The sequence below is a fragment of the Acartia tonsa genome, chromosome 11, assembly GCF_053477335.1.
Source record: "Acartia tonsa isolate MP-2025a chromosome 11, ASM5347733v1, whole genome shotgun sequence".
Lineage (NCBI taxonomy): Eukaryota > Metazoa > Arthropoda > Copepoda > Calanoida > Acartiidae > Acartia > Acartia tonsa.
The window spans coordinates 20,625,328-20,649,290 of NC_137270.1; the positions used below are offsets into that span (position 1 = coordinate 20,625,328).

Genomic DNA, 23,963 nt, shown 5'->3' on the forward strand with positions numbered 1-23,963 from the left:
CTTTCAGCAGCTTTATTCAATTTTAATTATTCCTTACCCTCCCCCCCCCCCCCTCAAAAGAATATTTTTCTTCCCACTCAGAATTTTTTCGGGGTGGGGGGGGGGGGGTTGTTTGGGCTATCAAAGTTTTAAACCAACCTCACAACCCCCTAAAGAGCATGGACGTCCTTGTTGAAAGTAAATTAGAATCATTGATAAAATTTTCCTTCCTCTTTTAATTCTTTTTGTGTTTTAATAACCTTATGTTGACGCAATGGATATAGGATATACGTGGATATATTGACAGGTGAAAACTTGTTGTCAATTTAGCTTGCAAATATGGACCTCATTTTTTGGTCTGTTTCAGTAGAAGGGGACATGATAAATGGGGTTGATGGGGGGTATCATTATTTTAGCAATCTACGAACATCAGTCTATCAGAATAAATGAAAATCTAATGCAACATCCATTTAATAATATATCGATTATATGGAAGCAAAAGAAACCATAGTAAAAGTTAAATACAGCGTGTAAATACATGCCGTTATTTTTATGCATACTATTATTTGTAATTTTTGTTGTTGAATTTCTTACTTATTAGTAGTTTACTTCAAAACTAGATTTGTTCATCCTTTAGGTCATGTCTCTGACTTAGCAACATGAAACAAAATTTCTAACGATGAATTTCATACCCTATAATGCAAATTAGCAAGAAGTTTTTTTATTTGTTTGTTCAGTTCTTGCTTATTACTGAAATTGTTGAATTCTCAATTTTAGAGAAGTATCAAACAGGTCCTGTGATGGCTTTAGGCAATTTTATTCTTTAGTATTGAAATGGTTTAGGCTATTTTTCTGCAGCCTTTCTTCCCATGCGAATACAAGATGCTAGATGCGCAGTTTCCAAATATACAAAGGAAGCAAGAAGCAGCTAAAAGTACCCAATAAACAATGACGTCATACAATACAAATGACCAATGATTGGCCAATTACAGTTTACTATTGGTCAATATAAATGTATACTGGGCTATCATTGATCAATTGTATTATATGACGTCAATTTTTATATACTCTATATTTATAAATTCTTTATTCAAAATAGCTTCAAACCAGTGGTAGACAATCATCCTGCATGATATAGCTGGACATTTTTCTAAATTTTCGCAGGTTTCTGGGAACTCCGTTTATTGTGATCTCACCCACCTAAAACAAATCATAGATTAAGTAAAACCCAACCTAACGTAATATAGAAACCCAATGAAAGTAAAAACAACTTAAGATTGCTTAAATATGATTTCTTGTGAAAAATTAATTTAACATCTATTATAAATCCTTGAATACCTTGATATGTGATAAAAAAAATACCCTAGGGGGGGCAACAAAACTCTGATTAATTATTTTTAATTATAGACAGCTTTCCGTGTATATTAGAATAAATATAAATCATATTTAGCTCCAAGGGGACCGAACAGGCAAACAAATCTGGTATTAGATCTAATCAATATTCGTGGGAAATTGTCTGCATTACCGGTCCTAATCCAGCAGATATCAATCAGTTTCGAAGACATAATGGAATAACAATTCTTAATAGAAACGCACAAACTCTCGCATATTGTAAAAAGCATTTCTTAATTGAAAAAAGACTCAAAAGCAAATACATTAAAAATATTTTTGTGGAAATTATAGCACAAAACATTCTTTAATGTTGGTTTTCAAAACAAAATGGTAAAAAGGATCTAGCATTTGAAATAAAGAATTGTTTATTCATTTAGGTCAGGTTAGGTTGGTTTATATAAGACACCGGAGGAATAGGCTCCACGGGTTACAGCCCCGTAGGGGTTGGTGCTTGTTAAGCAACTTGAGGAAAATAATTTAATTAATTTAATTAAAGATTAATTTCTAAACTGTAATGGTATAAGACACATTCAGAAAATGTAATAAAAAGATTTTTGGCAGGTGGAAAATTTAGTCATTAAATAGTTAGTTTCCGCGGATATTAAAATAAAAAAATAAGACTAATGTTCGACCCCTCCGGGCTAACACAACTTGTATTAATTTTATGATTATTATTTCAATACGATGCCATACATGATTTTTTAGTATGGCTGAGAACTGGTTCTAATCCAGCGGATATTAATCGATATCGAAGCCATACTGAAAAAAATCTTTAAGATGCAATATATCTACAATTCCTGATTTGATAAATAAATATTTGTTTTCATTTCAAAGGATTTCAAAGGAAATGAAAACATCGTGTGTAGATTTGAAAACAATAAAACCAGTCAATATGTTTTATAAAACATCCGCTAGTCGTCGGGGAGGTAATAAGCTAGAATCTCGCAGGGAGGTAGGCACATATGAGGTGTTTAATATTGCACTAGTCCCCAAAGTCTAATATCAAGTTTTTTATTCGTAGGCTTAAAAACTCTTGAGACTTCTATTAAATTTTTATTGGTTGGTTAACTAGGTAGAGTGTTCAAACGTTTCAACCACTATTTGTAATTTACAGATTGGGTAATTTTGTGTATTATCATTGGGTATGTACATCAATTTAACGGCCATTGTCTTATCTCTTTATATTCCTGAGAATCTTGGCTGAACACCGTGTCATAACTAAAGATATTAAAATGGTTCCTACTGCTTCTATGTCAGATATTAATAGTTATTTATAAAAAAGCGCTTTAAATAAGCAAAATAAATTAATCTAATTATTTTAATTCTTTATCCTCTGGGGAGCTTTCAACAAGGTGCATCAAAGTTTAAATGTGCAGAATATAATAATTCAAATAATTCAAGAGTTTTCAATAAAAGAAAACTTTTTTATTTCGCAGGCTTAGTCAAGACAGGGAAATGTTTGCAGAAAATAACAATATTAATCTGACCTAAAATTATGATGAACAACATTACCCCTTTTTAAGTTATCATTTTTTAAAAATTTCTTAAGATGATTTCTTTATTGATATGGCATTAAGTAAAATTGGAAATGGATATAACATAATATCTACATTCTAACGACTTTCAATTTTCAACGCCCCAAAAGGGCACTTGGTTTATAGGGAGTGTCGAGTACCCTCACTTTCAAATTTAGTTGTTTTTTTTGGGGGGGGGCTAATTATTTCCTAGGGAGATTGAAGATTTTTTGGGTCCTTTGAAAAATAACGGCATACTGTCCTACCATTATTCAATTAAAATGTATACTGGCATGTCATTGGTAATTTATTCTCTGAATCGGCCTATCATTGGTCATTTGTATTGTATGATGTCATATTTTATAGGCAATATAAAGTGCTTCATCATTTCTCTTGGCAAAGTTGGCAGTGGGCTCCTCCAAAATAGTTAAAAACCTTTTCTGGACCTAACTTACTGTAAAGGAGAATCTTTACGATTCAGCAGTTCTATAAACCCTTCGCTACACACACACAGACAACAAAAAGACATTCTGTTACTTTTATACAAAGAATTTATGTCACTTTCTTTGATGGTGAGTTATTCAAAAAGTTTTGGTGCTCAATTTTTCTATCTCCAAAAGTATTTTACATTTCAATATATTTTCTTATTCAAAAGAAAGGAAAAAGTTTGAGGAATTTAATTCAATTTTGGTAAAAGGTTTAACATATTGCAAAGCTACTTATAAAGTAATCGAATGTATGTCCGTTCTTTTGTTTGTAAATTTCATATTATGACAAGTTAGAAATAAAAAAAATTAATATTGTTATTAAACAATACTATGGCTCTCAAGGTATCATTTACTAAAATTTTTAACTAGATCTTTGATAATAATAAATATCTAAGCTTATTAATTTTTTAATTATAGTATTTTTTAAAGAATTATATCCTAAATTTGATATATCTTTAGATATCAAAGTTTTTGTCATTTGTGATGTTCTTTTTGTACTGTGAAGACAACATGTTTTAGATGTAGCTAATTATTGGCAAGCAAAGTTTTCCAATTAGTAACTATTTCTTTCTGCAATAGATATAGTACATCTAGATGTTCAATTTGGCGCCATAATCCGTCAAACTTAAAAAGGAAATCCAAACCATTTCAATATTACGAGCGAGATATTTTCCTGAAATCTACCTTTATCCTTAAGAAATTCTACTTTTAGCTAACTTAATATACATATATGTTTTATCTTATCCAAATCTAACTTTCTAACCAATAATATGAACGGATTGTCCCTCACCTTTTTTCCTATTGGCTGCTTTAGAGAGTATGTATCTAGATTATATCTATTATTTCTTTCCAGAACTCTTTGTCTTTTTAAATGCCAAGCTTTTCTATAATTAGGGTCAGTCCGTCCGTCTGTACGAAACGGATAGCTTTTTCCGTTAATTTAGGCATGTTAGAATTATCCTATCGATTTCAAACTTTGCATAGTGATTGGCGGAGTAGTTAGGTAGAAAGCGTAGCAACTGTATAATCGTTCCCATAATGTATGTACGAACATTTTAAACATGTTTTTATTTTATTTTTTATCAACAATTTTTTTATGTGATATAATCATCTGATTGATCTGATTTTTGGTGTACTGATTCCATTACAATAAGGTACAATGTTATAAGCAAAGCATCTCTATAATCAAGTCCTAAAAATTTTAGTATGTCCCAAAACAGTATTCTGTATTTAAGAAGTTTTGCAACAAATTTACGTATAATTTTGTCAAAACTTATATATGTATATTTTGTATATTCAGTTCCGACACTCTACGAAGTTAATGTTCGTCTGTCATAACGTTTTAGATTCGCTTTTATGGGTGTTGTCATCCTTGTTTAATCATCCTTATTTTCACTTTGTATTGTTCAACTATTCTGAAAAAGTTTTAAATAAATAGAAAAAATAAAGTTGTTAAAAGAATTGCCAACCGCCCTTTAAATATTTAGTAGATAAAAACCTATTTTAGATAACGGCTTAAAGAGAAAGAGGGACAATCGGCTGTTTATTACACTAGAGTAAACGTCCCTAAAGTTTATAATAACGTTTTATTATTCGTTTGCTTAACAACTTTGGGGACTTCAGTTAATTTTGATTTGTTGATTCATTAATTTGAGTGTTCAAACGTTTCAGCCACTAAGTTTAATATACTAAATTGGTAATTTTGTGTATCATTATTGGGGATGTACATCAATTTATAGGCCATTGTCTTATCCCATGAGATCCCTGGCTTAACGTAGTACATGTTAGATTTATAGTTGTGTTACAGTGTTAGAGAGTAGCTTCGCTAAAGAAAATCAATATTTTTTGGTTTTTTAAAAGTGATTCTGATAAAATTCTTCATATAAACTTATCCCTTAACTTCAAATCATACAAAAACACCACAAACACAAAACTCGATCAAAAAAGTGATTATTGAAAATCCATCAGTTGCAGATGGTGGGTGTCGGGTTCTAGACTGTGCCAGCATGCCAGCCGCTGGAATCCAGGTGGAACTAATTGATTTTATTTTTTTTTACACAACTTTTTTTCTTCAGTCTAATCAAAAACAAGGACGATAAATTATGAAATAGAAGAATAGTCATACAAGATAAGTTAAAAGTTAACCAAAGATATATTTAAAAAACACAAAACTGCTTCTTTTTATTTAAATCTAGTTTTAAAACTCTTGTGCTATCACACAAAGTACAATATTAAAGTGCTGAACTTCTATTCCGTCCCCTTTATTTTGAAATAATTTAAAATGGGGGTGGGGGTAGTTTTGTCTTTTTTGTTGTTGTAAATTTGTAAATTTCTTTAAGTCAGGTTAGGTTTTAATGGGTACTCACTCAGTAGCCTCGCAGGGTTGTTTTTTTTTCAATTTGTGAATTGTTTTTTTTAAATATTTAGAAAATCTGCAATTAATTATAAGACCGACATAAAAGGCTGGACACTTCTGGAGTTGTATATTTAGTACTATTAAATAAGACTATTTTCTTTCGCTCAATTGTTGTCCTTGTTTACTTCTCAAAATATGTGGGAACAATGTTTGCTTGCTGTGAAATATTTTATCCTTGATTTCTACTAAGAATAAATTAGGATTTTTATATTGAATTCATATATACAAGATGTTTGTCTTTTTAAAATAAAATTATTGTTTTCCAAGTAAAATAATAACGGGGGCATGAGCTATATGTAACTCTCCTCTCAGAGCAGGGACCCTGTCCCAGTTTCGTATTGTGTATTTGGAATCAGCTAATAGCGTCGGAAATATAAAAACAGCTGGGTTCTTACAAAAGAACGAAAAGCAATTTGCTAGCAAGACAGAAAGGAGCTACACTTTTGATTTAAATTTTTTGAGCGAGGGGCATTTTTTTCAAGGACAGATTTCTCTTGAAATGGTGGTGGTATCCTCTCCCAAAATAGTTATAACCTTTTCTGGCTTCATAAAAGAACCATATCTGTTTAGCGGTTAGCGAGATCCTTCTGTACACACATCCTGTTACTTTCATAGTAGGATAATATATCCTTTTATTTCCTGAAAATTGATTGGAAAACAATTATGTACAAGCATGCTCCCAACATTCAAAACACTCACATTCTTAATAAAATAAGAAATTGTAAAATTTTAAAAAACTTATGTTTTTGTCATTTATGGTTTATTTATAACTGCAGGAAGAATAGTTAAATTCAAACAAGGATGACAACAGCCTTTAAAAAATTTCTAAAATCAGAAGGAAGGATAAACGAACAAGAACTTTTTTATTGTCAGAACTTAATAACCAGAACGTTAATTTGTAATTCAAAACAGAATTGTACATCTTTTTAAAATCGAAGCTTTTCTATAATTAGGGTCGGTCCGTCCGTCCATCCGAGATAGTTTGGCATGTTAGAATTGTCCTATCGATTTCAAACTTTGCATGGTGATTCCTGTAGTAGTTAGGCACAATTTAGAAAGCATAGCAACTCTATAATCGTTACCAGAATGACCGTACGTACATTTTAAACATGTTGATTTTTTAATTTTTTAATAACAATTTTTTATGTCATAAAATCATCCGATTGATCTGATTTTTGTATTACTGATTCCTATTACAATAAGGTACAATATTATGAGCAAAGCATCTCTATAATCAAGTATTAAAAATGTCAGTATGTCCTTAAACAGAATTCTGTATTTAAGAAGTTTTGCAACAAAATTACATATAATTTAGTCAAACCTTATATTTTCATATTTTGTATATTCAGTTCTGATACAGCAAAAGGACATACCTTTAAAATTTATAATTTGGTGATAAAATTATCATGCAAAGTTTGAAATCGATAGGATTATTCTAAAATGTCTAAATCAACGAATAGAACTAACCGTTACAGACGGACGGACCGATCCTAATTATAGAAAAGCTAAGCTTTAAAAAAAAGGGATATGCTTAAAAAATTATCAAATCTGAACCTCAATAGGTCAGCAATTTACGTTAAACTTTTCAGCTATCAAAAATCATCATTATTGAATCAAAATGCGTATTTTTTTCTATAAATTATTGTAGTGTTACGAGCATGATGAGTCCTGTAACAGTTAGATACATAAAGCAACTCTTACATCTTTACCCGAAAGTCTGTAGGTCAATGTAAAACAACGTATACTTTAATTCATATTCTGTTGATTAAGTTCTGACACTCGGCAAGTGTTAATATTCGTTTGTCTTTCTGTCTGATTTTAGAGCTTTGCTTTTTTTCAAAACGGACAAAAAACTATTTTATATCCTTTTATATAAAGTAATTTTTTGTATGTAGATTAATTTACTTTACGTTATAATGATTTCTAATTAGCTGAAATGAAATAATGAATATATAATACTTGTATATATTAACAGGCAAAAGAAAATTGTCATCAATATAAGTTGCTAATTTGGACCTCATTTATAGGTAAGTTCGTTCATCCAGTAGGAGAAGAGGGAATTGGGTAACGGGGGTGGATGTGGGGTATCGTTTTTAGCCATCTGCGAGTATCACTTTATCAGAGTACATGAAAATCTGGTGCAACATCCAAGTAATAATCTGTCGATGAAAGTAGTAAATTTTCAATTTTCTTTGGCGACAAATTTTTTTTTCTCAAATTGAAACCTTGAAAGTAGCTTTTGCATAAGAATTATAAAATTAATTTTGTTGGCCTGACATGAAAGGCAACTGAAGGCAATGAAATGTGCTGTTGGCAATATTTTGGCAACACATGATCCAATTTTCTCTCATCTACTCTTCAATCTAGATGGTATACTTCACAAAGCATTAAAAATAAAAAAAACAGCCATAGCCACCTGATTAATTGTTATCAAATTTATGAAGCTCTTTTCAGTGCCTATAAAAAAATGACGTCATACAATTCAAATGACCAATGATAAGCCAATATACAGATTAAATTATCAATGGCAGCATAGACGTCCAAGGGGGGGGGGGTAAAGTGGCGATTACCCCTCCCAAACGAATTTTTTACTCCCCCCATTTAAAATTTACCCCCAACCATTAAGGAGGGGGTATTTACCCCCACCCCCAAATAAAAAGCTTGGACGTCTATGAATAGCAGGTCAGTATACATTTTAATTGACCAATGAAAGGCCAGTATACATTTTAATTGATCAATAATAGGCCAGTATGACTTCATTTTTTATAGGTATGATAGAAAGCTTCCAAAATACAAATTTTCTTTAAGAATTGTGTAAGCATATCAAATGATACTGTTTATACTTCCAAACACATACTCTTTTGTATGGAATTTATTTTTTTTTCTTTCTATCTTTCAAACAGATTTGTTTCTTGTGGAGCAAAAATGCAAAATTGTCAAAATAATCATTTTTGTACCAAAATTACAAAAATAAGGATGACAACACCCATTAGTGCCGAGCGCCACTTTTATGGGCCGATCGAGCTGTAAGTTTCAGGGAAGCTTTATAATGGTCAAAACGGAATTCGTATTTTTTTGTTTTGCTCTAGTGGCGTGCACAGGAAAGTTGCAAAAAAAACCCGGTTCGGCTTGGCCATAAATACCAACCAGGCATTAACACCCGTTTTTGGTGCTTTCCCCCAGTTTTAAAACCCGGTTGACCTGTATAAACCCGGTTATTTTGACCAAAAATCTAAAAATGTAATTTTTGAACGCCAAAAGTGAGATGAACACTTTTTAGAACTTTGATACGATCCGTAATTGAAAACTACACAACCTCATGTAATCTAAAGAGCTACAAGTATAATACGAAGCGATTTATTTCAAATTTAGTGTTTCGGCTATAGGTGCCGCCGTTTTCGGGTAAAAAAACCCGTTGCTCGAAGTTTTAAAAGACACACACTACAAAAAAAGAACATATAAAATTTGGGTGTTACATATCAGAAAACGAGCATAAAACTATTGGGTGACACCTATAGAGATTACTAGGGTTATTAGGGTGGCTCAAACCCTTACTAATGACGTAAACTGTTATTTTTATTGGTTGAAAAGTTAAAACCGGGTAATAAAAACCAAAACCGAGCCGGGTTTTAAAATTTTCGGGTATTTATGGCCAAGCCGAACCGGGTCATAATAGGGCGTAAAAAAACGATAAAAAAATCATATAAAAATTATAATTTGAATAAAACGAATTCACAAATAGATGTACTTGTCAATAAACATTAGATTTCACAAAAAAAATCAGCGACTTTACTATAAAAACAAAAAAGTTAGAAGGGGTATTTTGAATTTTCATGATTTTCAAATTTTGTTGAGCTATACTAGCAAACGGAAGTAAGCTAAACTGCCTGCTCCAGGGGGAAATGAAAGTCAGGGTAGTAGAGGGGGGATTCATTCTGAGAATGATGCAATTATGAAGCCGGAAACCGGTTTTTTTTCCATTTTTCGGAACCGGGTTTTGATGCCCGGTTCGGCACTAATGGGTTAATATGTAACGAAGCACAAGAAGTATGGAATGGACAAACGGACAAAGTGAGTTCTAGAGCAAATGTTTCAGTTGTTATAAGATAGAAAAGAAACAGAGATAATATGCAACACTCAAAGTAAATAACCACACAATCAAAAAATAAGGTTTATGTCTATTAAGATATACAAGTTGGAAAGAATTTGGGTATAGTCCTTTCCACGACATCCCTCCATAAGGAGCGATTCTTCGCATTTTTCACAGTAGCTTTTCTCCTATTTCTAGCCCCTGCGGGGGGCTCTAACCCTGCGGGGCCAATTACCTAACCCTGTGGGGCAATCACCTAACACAATATAACCTAACCTAACCTAAAATAACCTATAAAAAGCCATTTTAAAAATACGAAGAATCGCTCCTTATGGAGGGATGTCGTGGAAAGGACTATACCCAAGAATTTTAATGTTAGGGGGAGATTTGAAATCTGCATCAAATTTTAAAGATTTTTTATAAAATAAAAATACAATTTAAGTTAATTAATTTTGACGAATAGGATAGGTGGATTGTAAACTACCTGCGCTCTAATTGGGTGAAAGATGTACGACACATAAGCTTCTCCAATCAGAGCGCAGATAGTTTTAAATCCACCAATCACAGATGTCAAAATTAATTAACTTAAATTGTATTTCCGCTTTTAGATAAAGAATTATACAAAAAAACGAATTTTATAAAAAAAATCTTTAAAATTTGATGCAGATTTCAAATCTCTCCCTCACTGGTGTCCTGGATAGAAAACAGGTTTTTTTTGAGTTACGTATGACAAGACCTATATTTCTATGACCGGGCTTGTATGACGGTTCAGCACATAACTTCCATTAAATCACAGCTGATCATTTTTGTGGATTTTTTTGAAAATTACTTTTTTACCCAGATTTTCATAGTTTTTCCCCAAAAAATCACAATGTTCTCATATTTACAGCCTAGTTAATCTAAATTTATTCAAAGAAAAGTATAATAGATGACAGCTGCACCAAAGATTATGTTATTATCAATAACAAGATCTTTCAGAATTAATTAACTACTCTAAGATTTGCGGTCTAGAAGTTGGGTAAAAGTTATTTGAAGTTGTTATTTGAATTAATGTCTAAACAATTAAACAAAAATTAAGTTTGTTTTGGTAGTTAACACAAAAAAATACTCACTTGTTAAGTCCCTCATGCATGCCTCATGAATTGCTATAGCATAGTTCCTGGCTGTAATAAGATGTCCCTGTAAGATTCCACCAATGAAGTTTTAACTAACATGCTTCAGAATCAGCAATGATTCTGTATAAAGTTTTCCTTGTAATATGACAAGTTATCTTGCTCAATATTGGTTCCTTGCTGACTTGATGTCTAAATAGTTCCTGTGTTATTGTTTGTTCCTGCTCATCATCATTGGAAACAGTCAGTTCAGTATTGTGGCTGCTTTTAAAGGTTTTGATGGGTTATGGTTGCAGTTGAAATAATGGTGGTTGTGTGAAATTCTTGCCAGTGTCAGACACAAACTGCACCAGATTCTTGTTTACTCTGGACTTTAAGGTATTCAGGTAAACATTGTAACCTGAAAGTATTAGGACAGGGTGGTTTTAGCTGTTCTGGGTAATGAGTTTGGATCTAATGCAGTTCATGGTAGAATATTGCTGATAACGAATGCTTCCTGGTTCATGACGTGACAGTAGATGGATGTTCTCAGAGCAGTTTTTCCAGCAAACAGTAGGCTGTCCCAGCTGGCATTACTAAATATGGAACTGCAGTAGAATATCAGGAACTGGCAAATTGCTTTTTATGTATTTACTATAACTTACTTTTCTTTCCCTCTGGTGGAGAGAGCTTAAAGCATTTTTTTTTGGGTTTAGTTTGTTTGTAGGCTCCTTAACAAGATGGTTAATATAGAAAAGATTGTCACATGTAACACCTAAGAACTTAGGATGTCTGACTTATGGTACTGTTTCAACTATGACTACGTGCCTGCTTCATTTGAAAAGGTGGGGGTTTGGGTATAGTCCTTTTCACGACATCCCTCCATAAGGAGCGATTCTTCGTATTTTTCACAGTAGCTTTTCTCCTATTTCTAGCCCCTGCGGGGGGCTCTAACCCTGCGGGGCCAATTACCTAACCCTGTGGGGCAATCACCTAACACAATATAACCTAACCTAACCTAAAATAACCTATAAAAAGCCATTTTAAAAATACGAAGAATCGCTCCTTATGGAGGGATGTCGTGAAAAGGACTATACCCAAAGGTGGTAAAGACTATTGTAGATGATTTGGCTGGAGAAATGAAAAGGTTCTGACTTTTTAACCAATCATTAAGAACTGCTAAGTAAGCTTTTATGTCCTTGACATAAGGATAAATAAGGGGACCTATGCTGTTGGAGTTGTCAGCAGAGGAAACTAGATGTAATTAGAGTGAGTGTTGGCATTTATGAAATTTACAGTTTGAATAGTATATGGTATAGGACCCCTCCTTGTAGGTCAGCCTGTTTGACAGATTTGTATGCATATTTAGATCCTCTGATAACAACAAATTGTTGTCTACCTCTAAGGTATTCACATAAAAACGTTACATGTACTCATTCAAGTCTATTGCATTAATATTATGCAGTAGAACCTCATTGTTTACAGTGTCAAAAGCCTTTGAAAGATAAATGGCAACTGGCACTGTTCTGATAACTGGTTTCTTATTGTTTAGGCTGTTGTTGATTAAGGTTTTAATACTCTGTAAGGCAGTGGTAGTGAACTTGCCTGTGTGAAAGCATAATGTTGGTCTGCAAGTTTAATAGCATCATTCAGGTAGGGACAAATCATGCAGGCAGGAAAAAGAAGTGAGACAGGGCAGTAGCTGGAACCCTAATTGTCAAGTTCCTGGTTTCAGTAATGAAATAATTTTACCAGTCCTCCATATGCTTGGTGTCTAGAAGTTATTTACTTGTCAATACTACAATGAAAACATTGTACAAAATCATTGCTGATTCTGATTTGTTTAAACTTTTATGGTGGAACCTCAGAGGATACTTTTATCACATCCAGGATCTATGTTTTACCTACAAATCTTAAAATAGTCAATTGAGGTTATTGATCTTGTTATAGCTATCATCTATTATACTTTTTTGCATGAATTTAGAATAACTAAGCTGGAAATGTGAGAATATTGTGATTGTATTTTGGGAAAAACTATGAAAATATGGGTAAAAAAGTAATTTTCAAAAAAATCCACAAAAATGATCAGCTGTGATTTAATGAAAGTTATGTGCTGAACCGTCATACACGCCCGGTCATAGAAATATTGGTCTTGTCATACGTAACTCAAAAAAAACCTGTTTTCTATCCAGGACACCAGTGCCCTAACATTAAAATTCCTTCCAACTTATATATCTTAATGCCTATCAAAGCATGACCGACAGACGGACAAAACAAATGTCATAGAAATTTTACTGAAATATTCAATAGCAGTCAAGAAAATTACAATTTCTCATAGCGTTGTCATAGGACTGACTGACAAATAGATAAAGTAAATTATAGTGCAGGTTCACTAAAATAAATTAAATGGCTAAAACAATGATTTTTGCTTCTTAAAAAGAATTAAAATAATAGAAATAAGATATATTGTATTTAATATGTTATAATCAATTGATAAAAGAAAATGGGATATCTTTTCTATTACCAATATGTGCTCGAATAAAAAGATATGTAATAAACTATAAAAATGAAAAGAATGAATATTGGGGATATTTTCTAGTATATGATTTTATATATAATTACTTGGATGTTGAACCAGATTTTCATATAGTCTTACTAAGTAATCCGCAGCTGGCTAAAATAACGGTAACCCTCCCTAGATATATACTTTTTTTTAGCTGATTTAAATATCATTTTTATCTGAATTTTTCTGTAATGGGTTTTTTCCCTTGATATTATTATATTATTCCCTTAGAATTCTTTACCTCTATCGAAAACTTTAACTTATTCATTGTGAGGACGGTTTTTAAAAGCGAAGCTTCTCTACAATTAGGGTCGGTCCTTCCGTCCGTCAGTCCGTCCGTCACAGTTAGCTCTTTTCGTTAATCTAAACAGGTTAGAATTGTCCTATCGATTCCAAACTTGCATGATGATTCCTGTAGTAGTTAGGTATAAATTAGACAGTTTAGCAACTCTATAATCAATACTAGAATGTTCGTATGTCCATTTTCAACATGTCGATTTTTAACTTTTTTGACAACAAAATTTTGTATGTTAAAATTATTCGATTCTTCTGATTTTTTGAATACTGATACCTATTACAACAAGGTACAATGTTATAAGCGAAGCATCTCTATAAACAAGTCCTAAAAATGTAAGTATGTCATTAAATAGTATCATCTATTTATGCAGTTTTGCAACAAATTTACTTACAATATTGTTTGTACTGATGCATTAATATTCTGCTAATTCAGTTCTGACAATCTTCAAGTGTTAATGTTCGTTTGTCCTTCCATTTCAGAGCTTCGCTTTTATGGATGTTGTCATCCTTGTTAAGTAGCATAGCAATTACAGGTTAATAATAACAGTTTTGGTGATAAGAGTACATTAAAGGAAGAAAACACCTAATTTAGTTAAATGTAACAATTTTATTATACTAGCGGCTGCGCTCCTAGAGCGGTCATCAAGAAAGAAGAGGGGGGGGGAGATGTCGACCATTTAACGTTTTTTAAAGTAACAAAAAAATTTCAGGGGGGTTTTCTATGGAAGATTTCACTCCCCCAAAAATAGTTAGAAACCTTCCCATGACTAATACTAAGCTTTACTGTTTAGGAGAACCATATCGGTCAAGCATATAGCTACACAAACATCCTGTTACTTTTATATCTGAATAAATATTATTAAAAGTAGTTTTTGGTGGAATTTTAGAAAATCGGTGGAATAATTTATTTTCGAACAAGCATAAAAATACTGACCCATTTTATCCCGAGTATAAAAGTAGAACAATAAATGAATATCTTATTTGTAACGGGTACAATGTGTTTAGAGATACATATATCTATAACTAATGATGCATACATAATTAATATTATCTTTATACATAGATTAACAATTATAAAAGGGATAAATAAGTAGTATGTTTAAGAAAAGGTAAAGTGCAGAAAGAAAGGGGACAATAGGCAGTTTATTACACTAGTTCCAAAAATTTTTTAATAACGCTTTCTTATTCGTTGGCCTAACAACTTTAAGGACTTTGTTTAATTTTGATTACATGGTTTATTAAGTTTAGTGTTCAAACGTTCTAACTACCAATTTTACGCTATAGAATGTGTAATTTTGTGTATCATCATTGGGGATGTACACAAATGGGCATTGTCTTATCCCTTTAGATCCGTGGTAAAATTATTTGAGAAAGAAATTAAATATTGATGATAATTTATGTGAAGAAAACAAGGATGACAATGTTCATAAAATGGTTATATCGCTTAAGAAGGAAAGTATCCTACCAAATTACATAAAATTTTCTATAATTCTAACCTCCCCTAGAAATTGCGGGATGGCCGGTTAAGCAAATTCAGAGATCTTAAAGTAGTAAGTTTTTTTGGTGTATGAAACTTAAGATCTCAATGAGTACTGATCCGAATTGGTTGTGCTTTTTAGGAAAGCTTAATATATCTCTCAGGGTGGTTTTAAGGTATTTCCACACCTTCTTCAGCCTTCCGTAGAGGGTAGGGGCTAAGTAAATAGTAACTTTATAATAGAAAAATCTCTTTTCTTCTCCACTATACAATGAAGAACATAATATATAAACAAGATAAAGAATAATTGATATCATTTGGTATTGTCAGGGATACAGGGGTAGGACTTTGGCCAATAAACTAATATATATCCCCAATGATGATACATAAAATTATCCCTTATGTAGATTACAATTAGTGGTTGAAACGTTAGGATACTCATCTTAATGAAACAACTAATGAAAATTCAAAACTTTGTTTAGGAACGAATAAGAAAACGTCATTATAACACTTAGAGACTAGTGTTTTATACAGCCCAATGTAGCTTTCCTCCCATCTCTGCATTACAAGAAAGTTTTGTAGATTTTTCATTGTCCTCTCCCTCCCTGGGTAAATATAATTTATGATAATCTATACTGGAGAGAGCATATTGATTGTCTAAGATTTTTATAGAAAGTTTTTGGACTGCTACAGCTGTTTTCAGCCGTCCAAATTTTAGAAATCGATTCTGAGCCGTACTAAAAATTAATGTATCGTATAATAAAAAGCATAAATTTATGCAAATTTTTTAGCCTGCTCCTTTGCCCCCTCGGGGTCATAAAAATTATTCTAATATTTTTTTCATTTTATTATCCGCGGAAAGCTGTCTTTAATACGATGTGTGATAAATAACTATTCCAGCATTCCTTTAAAGCGATTATTATCCGCTAGATTAGAACCGGTTCTGAGCCATACTGAAAATTAATGCGTAGTGTCGTATTATAGACAAATTTTAGCCATTAATATAAAATATAATGCAATTTAGTTTGTTAGTCCGGACCTTCAACAACTCTGGCCATCAAAACTGGAATTAATCTAATAATTTTTTATCCACGGAAAGCTGTCTATAACACGGTGCACTAAATAATTATTACTCACCAAATTGCTTGTTTTATACCCCGCCATTATGTTCATTAGTGTTGATTTTCCTAAAATAAAAATATGAAACTTGCTGGAGATACTATTAGATACATAAGTAAGACACTAGAAAAGACAAGAGCTCCCTCATTGCCACTATCAAGGAGAACTTCACCAGCTTGTACAGGTACATTTTGACCTGGGCCTTTCGGCGGTTGAGGAGGCGGGTAGAGGCGGTGAATGAGACTGGCTGCCATTTTTTGAATAATCTATTAGTCAAATACCTATTCTGCCTCTCAGTTTTTAAAATTCAATAAAATCTTTAAAATTGACGATTTTATATTCATTTGTTTAAAAATTAGAAAATGTCCGGATTTATGTGCCGCACCTTGTATTTCATTTAACAAGTAAAAGGTTTTATGCTTTCTAAAGTTGAGTTACTTAAAGGTTAGAAGTAGGGTTGGGCCGGATACCTGGATATAATGCCTGATATCTGGTACCAGGCCTGATATCTGGCAAACTTGCGATATCCGGCAAATTACCGGAAATCTGGCATTGGAAATCAGCCGGATATCCGGCCTAACCATATTTAGAAGAAATATGGTGGGGGGGAGAAGAAATACCCCGTAGGGATGCTTTTCTGCAGGGTTAGAGCTACCTCCAGGCCTAAAAATAGGATATGGTAGTGTATAGTCCACATAGAATGAAAAACAAAAGATTGAAAAACATCATGTTTCATGCATTATACCAATCTTCAGTTACAATTATCTTTTAATACTGACAATTCTTGGTAGTGTAGCTACTCTATTAATAAACTTTGACCATCCGCCCATATTACAAACTAGAATATTAAGGTTTTTCTCACCTGCTCCACTTGGTCCCATGATAGCGGTCAACTCCCCTGATTTAAATTTTCCACTCACGCCCTGAAAAATATTAATCATGTAAAAATTTAAATATTGAAAGACTCCCGCGTTACCGTACCCATTAGAGTAAAATACTAGAGGGGAAAGGGTTTAAACAACTGTGTGTCCTCATCCCAAGAACCTTGTGCCTTTGAAAACCAACCAATAATGTCGGGAATAGAAACAGTGCAACACAGCCAAGTAGCAGCAGAAAATAATTTGCTAGCAGACGAAACAGGTCCTTGGAAAAGGGGGGCAGGTAGTTTTCTTTATATACATCTATACTACAGATATGTTTCCCCAAACGACGATCTGCTGTGCCATGTACAATAAGCTGGAATATATTAAGCTAAAATAGCGGGTTATTGCTTAGAGTTCTGGAATATATTTTGTAAGCCTTCATTTTAAAGTTTTTGTTGTGTTTAATATAAAATTAATCTCCAACACAACATGTTCAACAAAATGTTGAAAACAAGGACAACTTGTTTTATTTGTAGGTTTATCAATCACAACCCAATTAATTATTACTGCAAAACCGCGAAACGAGCATAACTATAGTTTTTTTCAATGGCTTTCGTGGTCCATTTACATTTACAAATAAAAATACACACTTAATCCTTTAAGTAATTTTTTGTCTGAGCTTAAGGTCTCTAAAATTGCTGATCCAAATATGTAATACTTTTTAGGGTAGCTTTATAAATATCTTGGTGTGGTTTTAGGATATACCCAGCCACTGATGCTATGGGCGAAGAAACTAGCTATGTATATAACGTAAAGAGTTACAATCCAGATACCTACAGACATAGAGTTTATTAGAGTAACTACGCTACTAAAAATACTGTTCGCTTATGAGAGTTTGTAATCACTTTTAATTTGCATAAGTGCCCACCAAAAAGCTGCAAACAATATCCTTAATATGATACTAGCAGCTGCGTCACTAGCTTGGGAAAAGCATAAAATAGCCTAAAACTATACCAATGATTAAATCTCTAAAAATCAAAATAGCCTAAAACCATCCGGAGACCTAAGTTAAGTTTCCCTATAAAAGAGAACTCAACCAGCTTAGTAGTTTTTGAAATCTTAAGCTTCAGACAATATACAAAAAGTACTTTATGAAGACGATGAAAGTCGCTCAATGTGAAGTCATAAAAATGAGGGATTATCCATCTCTTTCTTAGGGGTTTTCTTTCCCACTCCTAATCTCCTCATCCCTCATTTTTATGACGTCAGAAATTATTTTTGAGCGACTTTTTCGTCTTCGTACTTTATAATAGGATAAGCACCCTTTAAACCATCATAAATTGGGATTTAAAAATACTCATTTTTATGCAACGGCGTACAAATCCATTCCCTATTAGAAGTGCTACATACGATCATACCCTAAATGTAGAAAAGTTTCACTTTCAAAATATGATAAAAAAAAATTAAAATGATGATTTTCTAACCTTGTAGGAAATTGTAAAAAAGCAACACACATAATATGTGCAAAAAATAGAAAATAACTCTAAGTTTCACACATTAAAAACGATTCAGATCAGAAATAATTTTAGACTTTTATAATTAAATTTGATGCCTAGGTTTAGTTTAAATGCAAGAAACAAAGAAACAAGTTTTTTGTATCCAATTAACTTTTTGTGCTAGATGTTATAAGCGAAGCATTCCTAGTATACTATTCAGTCTTGAAGTTTTTAAGTATTGGTATTGAAACTAATTTGTACTTAAAGCCATGACAAACTTATTGAACCTTAGCTGTAAACAGGATAAAAAATGCACTCTCCAAGTTTTAGTAGAATCCATAAAATTAATCAGTGGAGTCTCCCCCCCCCCCCCTCTTTTCCTAAAATCTTAATGTTTTGGGCACTTTTTCTTTGAATTCTTTGACTTTAATTAACCTAAACTAAACCAAAAAATCATGAAGAGAGCATCTCCCTCCCCTCCTTAAATTAAATCAAGGATTTTTCCTATACTTAAACCCTTACGGGGCTACCCTGTACTAAATACAATCTAACTAACCTGTCCTAAAACAAAAAACAAACACATTAAAGTATCACAATTTTTATTTTTTAAATTAAGATAGCTTTGTTCATAATTGGCCACTTAGAGGGAAACCGCCAAAAAGTTTTAAAAGCCTTTAATAAATAATTTACAAATAAAACAATTATGACAACATCCATAAAAGCAAAGCACTGAAATGGTAGGACAAACGGACATTAACACTTGTATAGTGTCAGAACTGAATAATCAGAATATAAATGTTTAAGAGTCGAAGCAAAATTGTAAGTAAATTTGTTGAAAAACTGCTTGATACAGGATAATGTTAATGGAAATACTTACATTTTTAGGACTTGATTATAGAGTTGCTTCGCTTATAATATTGTACTTTGTTGTCCCTGGAATCAATAAACCAAAAATAAGACCAATCGGATGATTAGATCACATAAAAATATGTTTTTAAAAAAGTAAAAAAAATCGACATGTTTAAAATGGACGTCAGGACATTCTGGTAATGATTATAGAGTTGCTACGCTTTCTAAATCGTACCTAACTACTACAGGAATCATCATGCAAAGTTTGAAATCAATAGGACAGTTATAATATGCCTAAATTAACGAATAATCTCGGACGGACGGACGGACCGACCCTAATTATAGAAATGCTTTGCTTTTCAAAATCTACCTAACTAAACTTATGAGTATTGAGTATTTGTTAAGTGGACCAGTATCGGTTGCAGGGAAATTACCAAGCTTTGTTATTTGCATGTTTTATACATTAATGCAAGTTTTATGCTTTTTACTGCCAGAAAAAAATGCTCCAACACCGGGAGGCTTTTTAGTATAATTAAGCATATTAATTTTATGCTTATTAATTAAAACTATACTTAACAAGAATGAAAATAAACAATAGTTTCTTAGAAACATTTTTCTATGTGTCCAATAAAACATAATACAAACTGCTGAACAAATAATCTTGCATTGGATCATGTTAGGTTTTAGGCCATTTTTAACCCTCTTCCATTTACTTTACCAATGGTCGAGCTAAATGCGAAACCACTTCTTTTTAGAAAAAGTCTCTTTAACATTTTACTTCTTCTTCTTAATAATGATTACAAAATATATATTTTTTTAAATAAACCCAAAATTTTATAGAAATTAATTTTGTTTTTCCGACAAAATTAATTTTATACCTTTATCTATAACATCCAGAAAAGATTTAACAAAAACAAAGTTTTATAATCAAAATTAGATATTTTAGAATTATTTCACTGGTACCCAAAGTATTATAACTACATGATCTTTGGGTACTTTTATGATATATTGATTGGTTTGTTACAAACTGGTTCTATCCATACTTTTCAACCAATAATTTTAATCTATAGAAGGGGTGTTATTGTTTTTTTATTGTTGGGGATGTATATGAATTTATCGTTCATTGTCTAATCCCTTAATATCCCTGCTAATATCTTTGTTTATCCTGAAGCATTTTAAGTTTGTTTTTCAGGTATAACAAGCATAAAAATCAAGAAATATTCTATTTTAAAAATTTAATGTAAAATAAGATCATAAATCTAATGGTTTTTCGCCGTCATGCATTTTAAGGCTTTTTATAATCACATTATGACAAAATACTTTTGCTTATGTATTTTAATATTTGTTTTCTTTTGTAGAATAGCAGCTTAACTATTATTCTAACCGCTAACCGCCGAACCGATATGGGTCTCCTTTACAGGGTAGATTCTAATAAGTCCTGGGAAGGTTTAAAACTGTTTTGGTGGAGGTAACCTCAAAGCATCCTTTAAGTCTAGTGAAGGTTTATAACTATTTTATAAAGGTAACCTCCACTTTCAAAAGTAAAAATAATTGCAAATCCAGAATACTTTTATTACTGGGTTTATATTTCTTTGTTTTTTTCCATCCTGTTGTCTATGGATTATATTATAAATTCTTGGCCTGGTCGAGAGAAGACCAATACTTTTCTTTGTTGTTTTGTACAATTTGTTTTCTGGTTGTGCTTTTATTGCATGCTCTGGTGCTTTCACTTAATGTGGATGTCAAGTAATGAAACCCTTCCAACCTCCGTATTTTTAAAAATAATTGAAAATAGGAAGGGGGGATCCCTACCCTTTAAACCTGCATACCCTAACCCTACGGGGCCTTTACCTTCGAGGCTCTGGCCCTGCGTGGCTACCTAATGCCCAACATACACTAAACTAAACTGACCTTAAGTAAAAAACATAGAAACGAAAAAGTAGCCTCTCCTTATTTTCACTAACCACTGGATCAATATGGCTTTGCTTATCGGAGAAAATCCCTTTTCTGGTAATACCAAGGCAATGCATCTTTAAAAAATCAACCCAACCCCCCCCCCCCAAAAAAAAAAAAAATGAAATGTTCTTTCTTGTTTGTTACGCAGTTGATATAGTAGTAGAATATAGAAAAGGTTGTATTTTCAATATATTTAGACACTTCCACGAGAAAATGTGCAAAATGTTAATTCTTCCTAATGGTCATCCTAGAAAAGCTTTACCTAAGCTCAAAGTTAGAACTTTTATTGATAAAAGGTTTCTCATTTTAGATCTTTCACAGACGAATAAAAGAATTAGGAATTAATAAGATTTTTATAGAGCCAAAAAAATATCCTTATATAAAAGAAACAGAATGTCTGTCTGTGTGTACAGAAGAGTCTTGCTAACCCCTAGACAGATATATTTCTCCTTTACAGTGCAGCTTTTCAACGGTATGAAAAGGTTGATAACTATTTGGGGTACCATCACCCTAAAGAAAGAAATCGCCTCTAAAAAAAATACCCCCCCTCCCCCATTTTTTGATAATAAATAATGAATAAAATGAAATGACTAAAGTCAGTCACTGGCAATTTTTGTTAAAAAACATAAAAATCCACAAACAAATTATGTGAATTGATTATCCAAAACGGGTTGAATCACCTATATTGATTAATAGCATAGATTAATAAGAGTAAGAGCAAATGCCTTGACAGGTAAAATTTATTCCCATGCAAAATGGAATGGGCTAAAAAAAACTAGTTTTAATCTTATCATTGAACAATTTTATAGTCGTAGAAAACTGGATATAATACTATGCCAGACATATTTTTTTCGTATGGCTAAAAAAACAGTTCTAATCCACCGGATATTTCGAATGAATAGGAAAAATAATTATTCTTACCTTTAGAATAGTTTTATATCCTCTGATTGGTCGAATTAAACTTCTTCGTTCCGCCACAGAATAACTCAAATTATCAAACTCTATGTCCGCCTACAAATAAAAAAAAGATGATTTTGCAAACGTTTATCCCTGTCAATTCCTTTTCAAATTATGAAAAGCAAAATTACCCCTTTGGTAGATAAAAATCTTTTGAGGAAAAGGTATTGCAAGATGTACAAACCAATAAAGATTCCATAAAATTTAGTCAACAGATGAAAGAACGTGTAAATAAAAAGAAAGCGATGCGATAAATAATTTTATGGGTTAAAAATGAAAAAAACATAAAAAGCTAGGTCAAGGGAACAGACACATGAATAAACAGACAAACTTTTTAGATACCACTGTTTGTGAGGTCTCAAGTGTCATAGAAATGACGAGAAAGCATTTAATTATTTCATGACTATAATTCAAAGAGGAATGCTAAACTTACCGGAGGTCTCTTGGCCAGGTTTGTCATGAGTTTCTTTTCAGCCTGAGTGTTGGAGATCTTCTTATGGAGGCCTGGAGGTGACACCGCCAGCGGTACATGCCCATCCAGGTTCTAGATAGATAATTAGATAAGATAGAAAGATAGATAGATAGATAGATAGATAGATAGATAGATAGATAGATAGATAGATAGATAGATAGATAGATAGATAGATAGATAGATAGATAGATAGATAGATAGATAGATAGATAGATAGATAGATAGATAGATAGATAGATAGATAGATAGATAGATAGATAGATAGATAGATAGATAGATAGATAGATAGATAGATAGATAGATAGATAGATAGATAGATAGATAGATAGATAGATAGATAGATAGATAGATAGATAGATAGATAGATAGATAGATAGATAGATAGATAGATAGATAGATAGATAGATAGATAGATAGATAGATAGATAGATAGATAGATAGATAGATAGATAGATAGATAGATAGATAGATAGATAGATAGATAGATAGATAGATAGATAGATAGATAGATAGATAGATAGATAGATAGATAGATAGATAGATAGATAGATAGATAGATAGATAGATAGATAGATAGATAGATAGATAGATAGATAGATAGATAGATAGATAGATAGATAGATAGATAGATAGATAGATAGATAGATAGATAGATAGATAGATAGATAGATAGATAGATAGATAGATAGATAGATAGATAGATAGATAGATAGATAGATAGATAGATAGATAGATAGATAGATAGATAGATAGATAGATAGATAAAAAGATAGATCACAAAACAGAACAAAAATTGCAGGAATCTAAAGGGATAAGACAATAGACGATAAATTGATACATCCCCAATGATGATACACAAAATTTTTATATTAAAATTAGTGGTTAAAACGTTTAAACACCCTATTATCGAATCAACCATTTTCACCTTGTTTGGATTACAATTA

General features: G+C 32.0%; 1 protein-coding gene across 1 annotated transcript in view; it reads right to left on the reverse strand.

Moving 5' to 3' along the window:
- Positions 1–23,963, reverse strand: part of LOC145332656 (ATP-binding cassette sub-family G member 1-like) — an 84,253-nt gene that overhangs the window by 28,609 nt on the left and 31,681 nt on the right. Inside the window, exons 4-8 of the mRNA XM_080177664.1 lie at positions 22,981–23,091; positions 22,512–22,601; positions 17,289–17,349; positions 16,445–16,494; positions 1,087–1,179 (exon numbers count right to left, since the gene is read on the reverse strand). Coding sequence (XP_080033790.1) covers positions 1,087–1,179; positions 16,445–16,494; positions 17,289–17,349; positions 22,512–22,601; positions 22,981–23,091 — 405 coding nt within the window. The remainder of the gene's footprint in view (positions 1–1,086; positions 1,180–16,444; positions 16,495–17,288; positions 17,350–22,511; positions 22,602–22,980; positions 23,092–23,963) is intronic.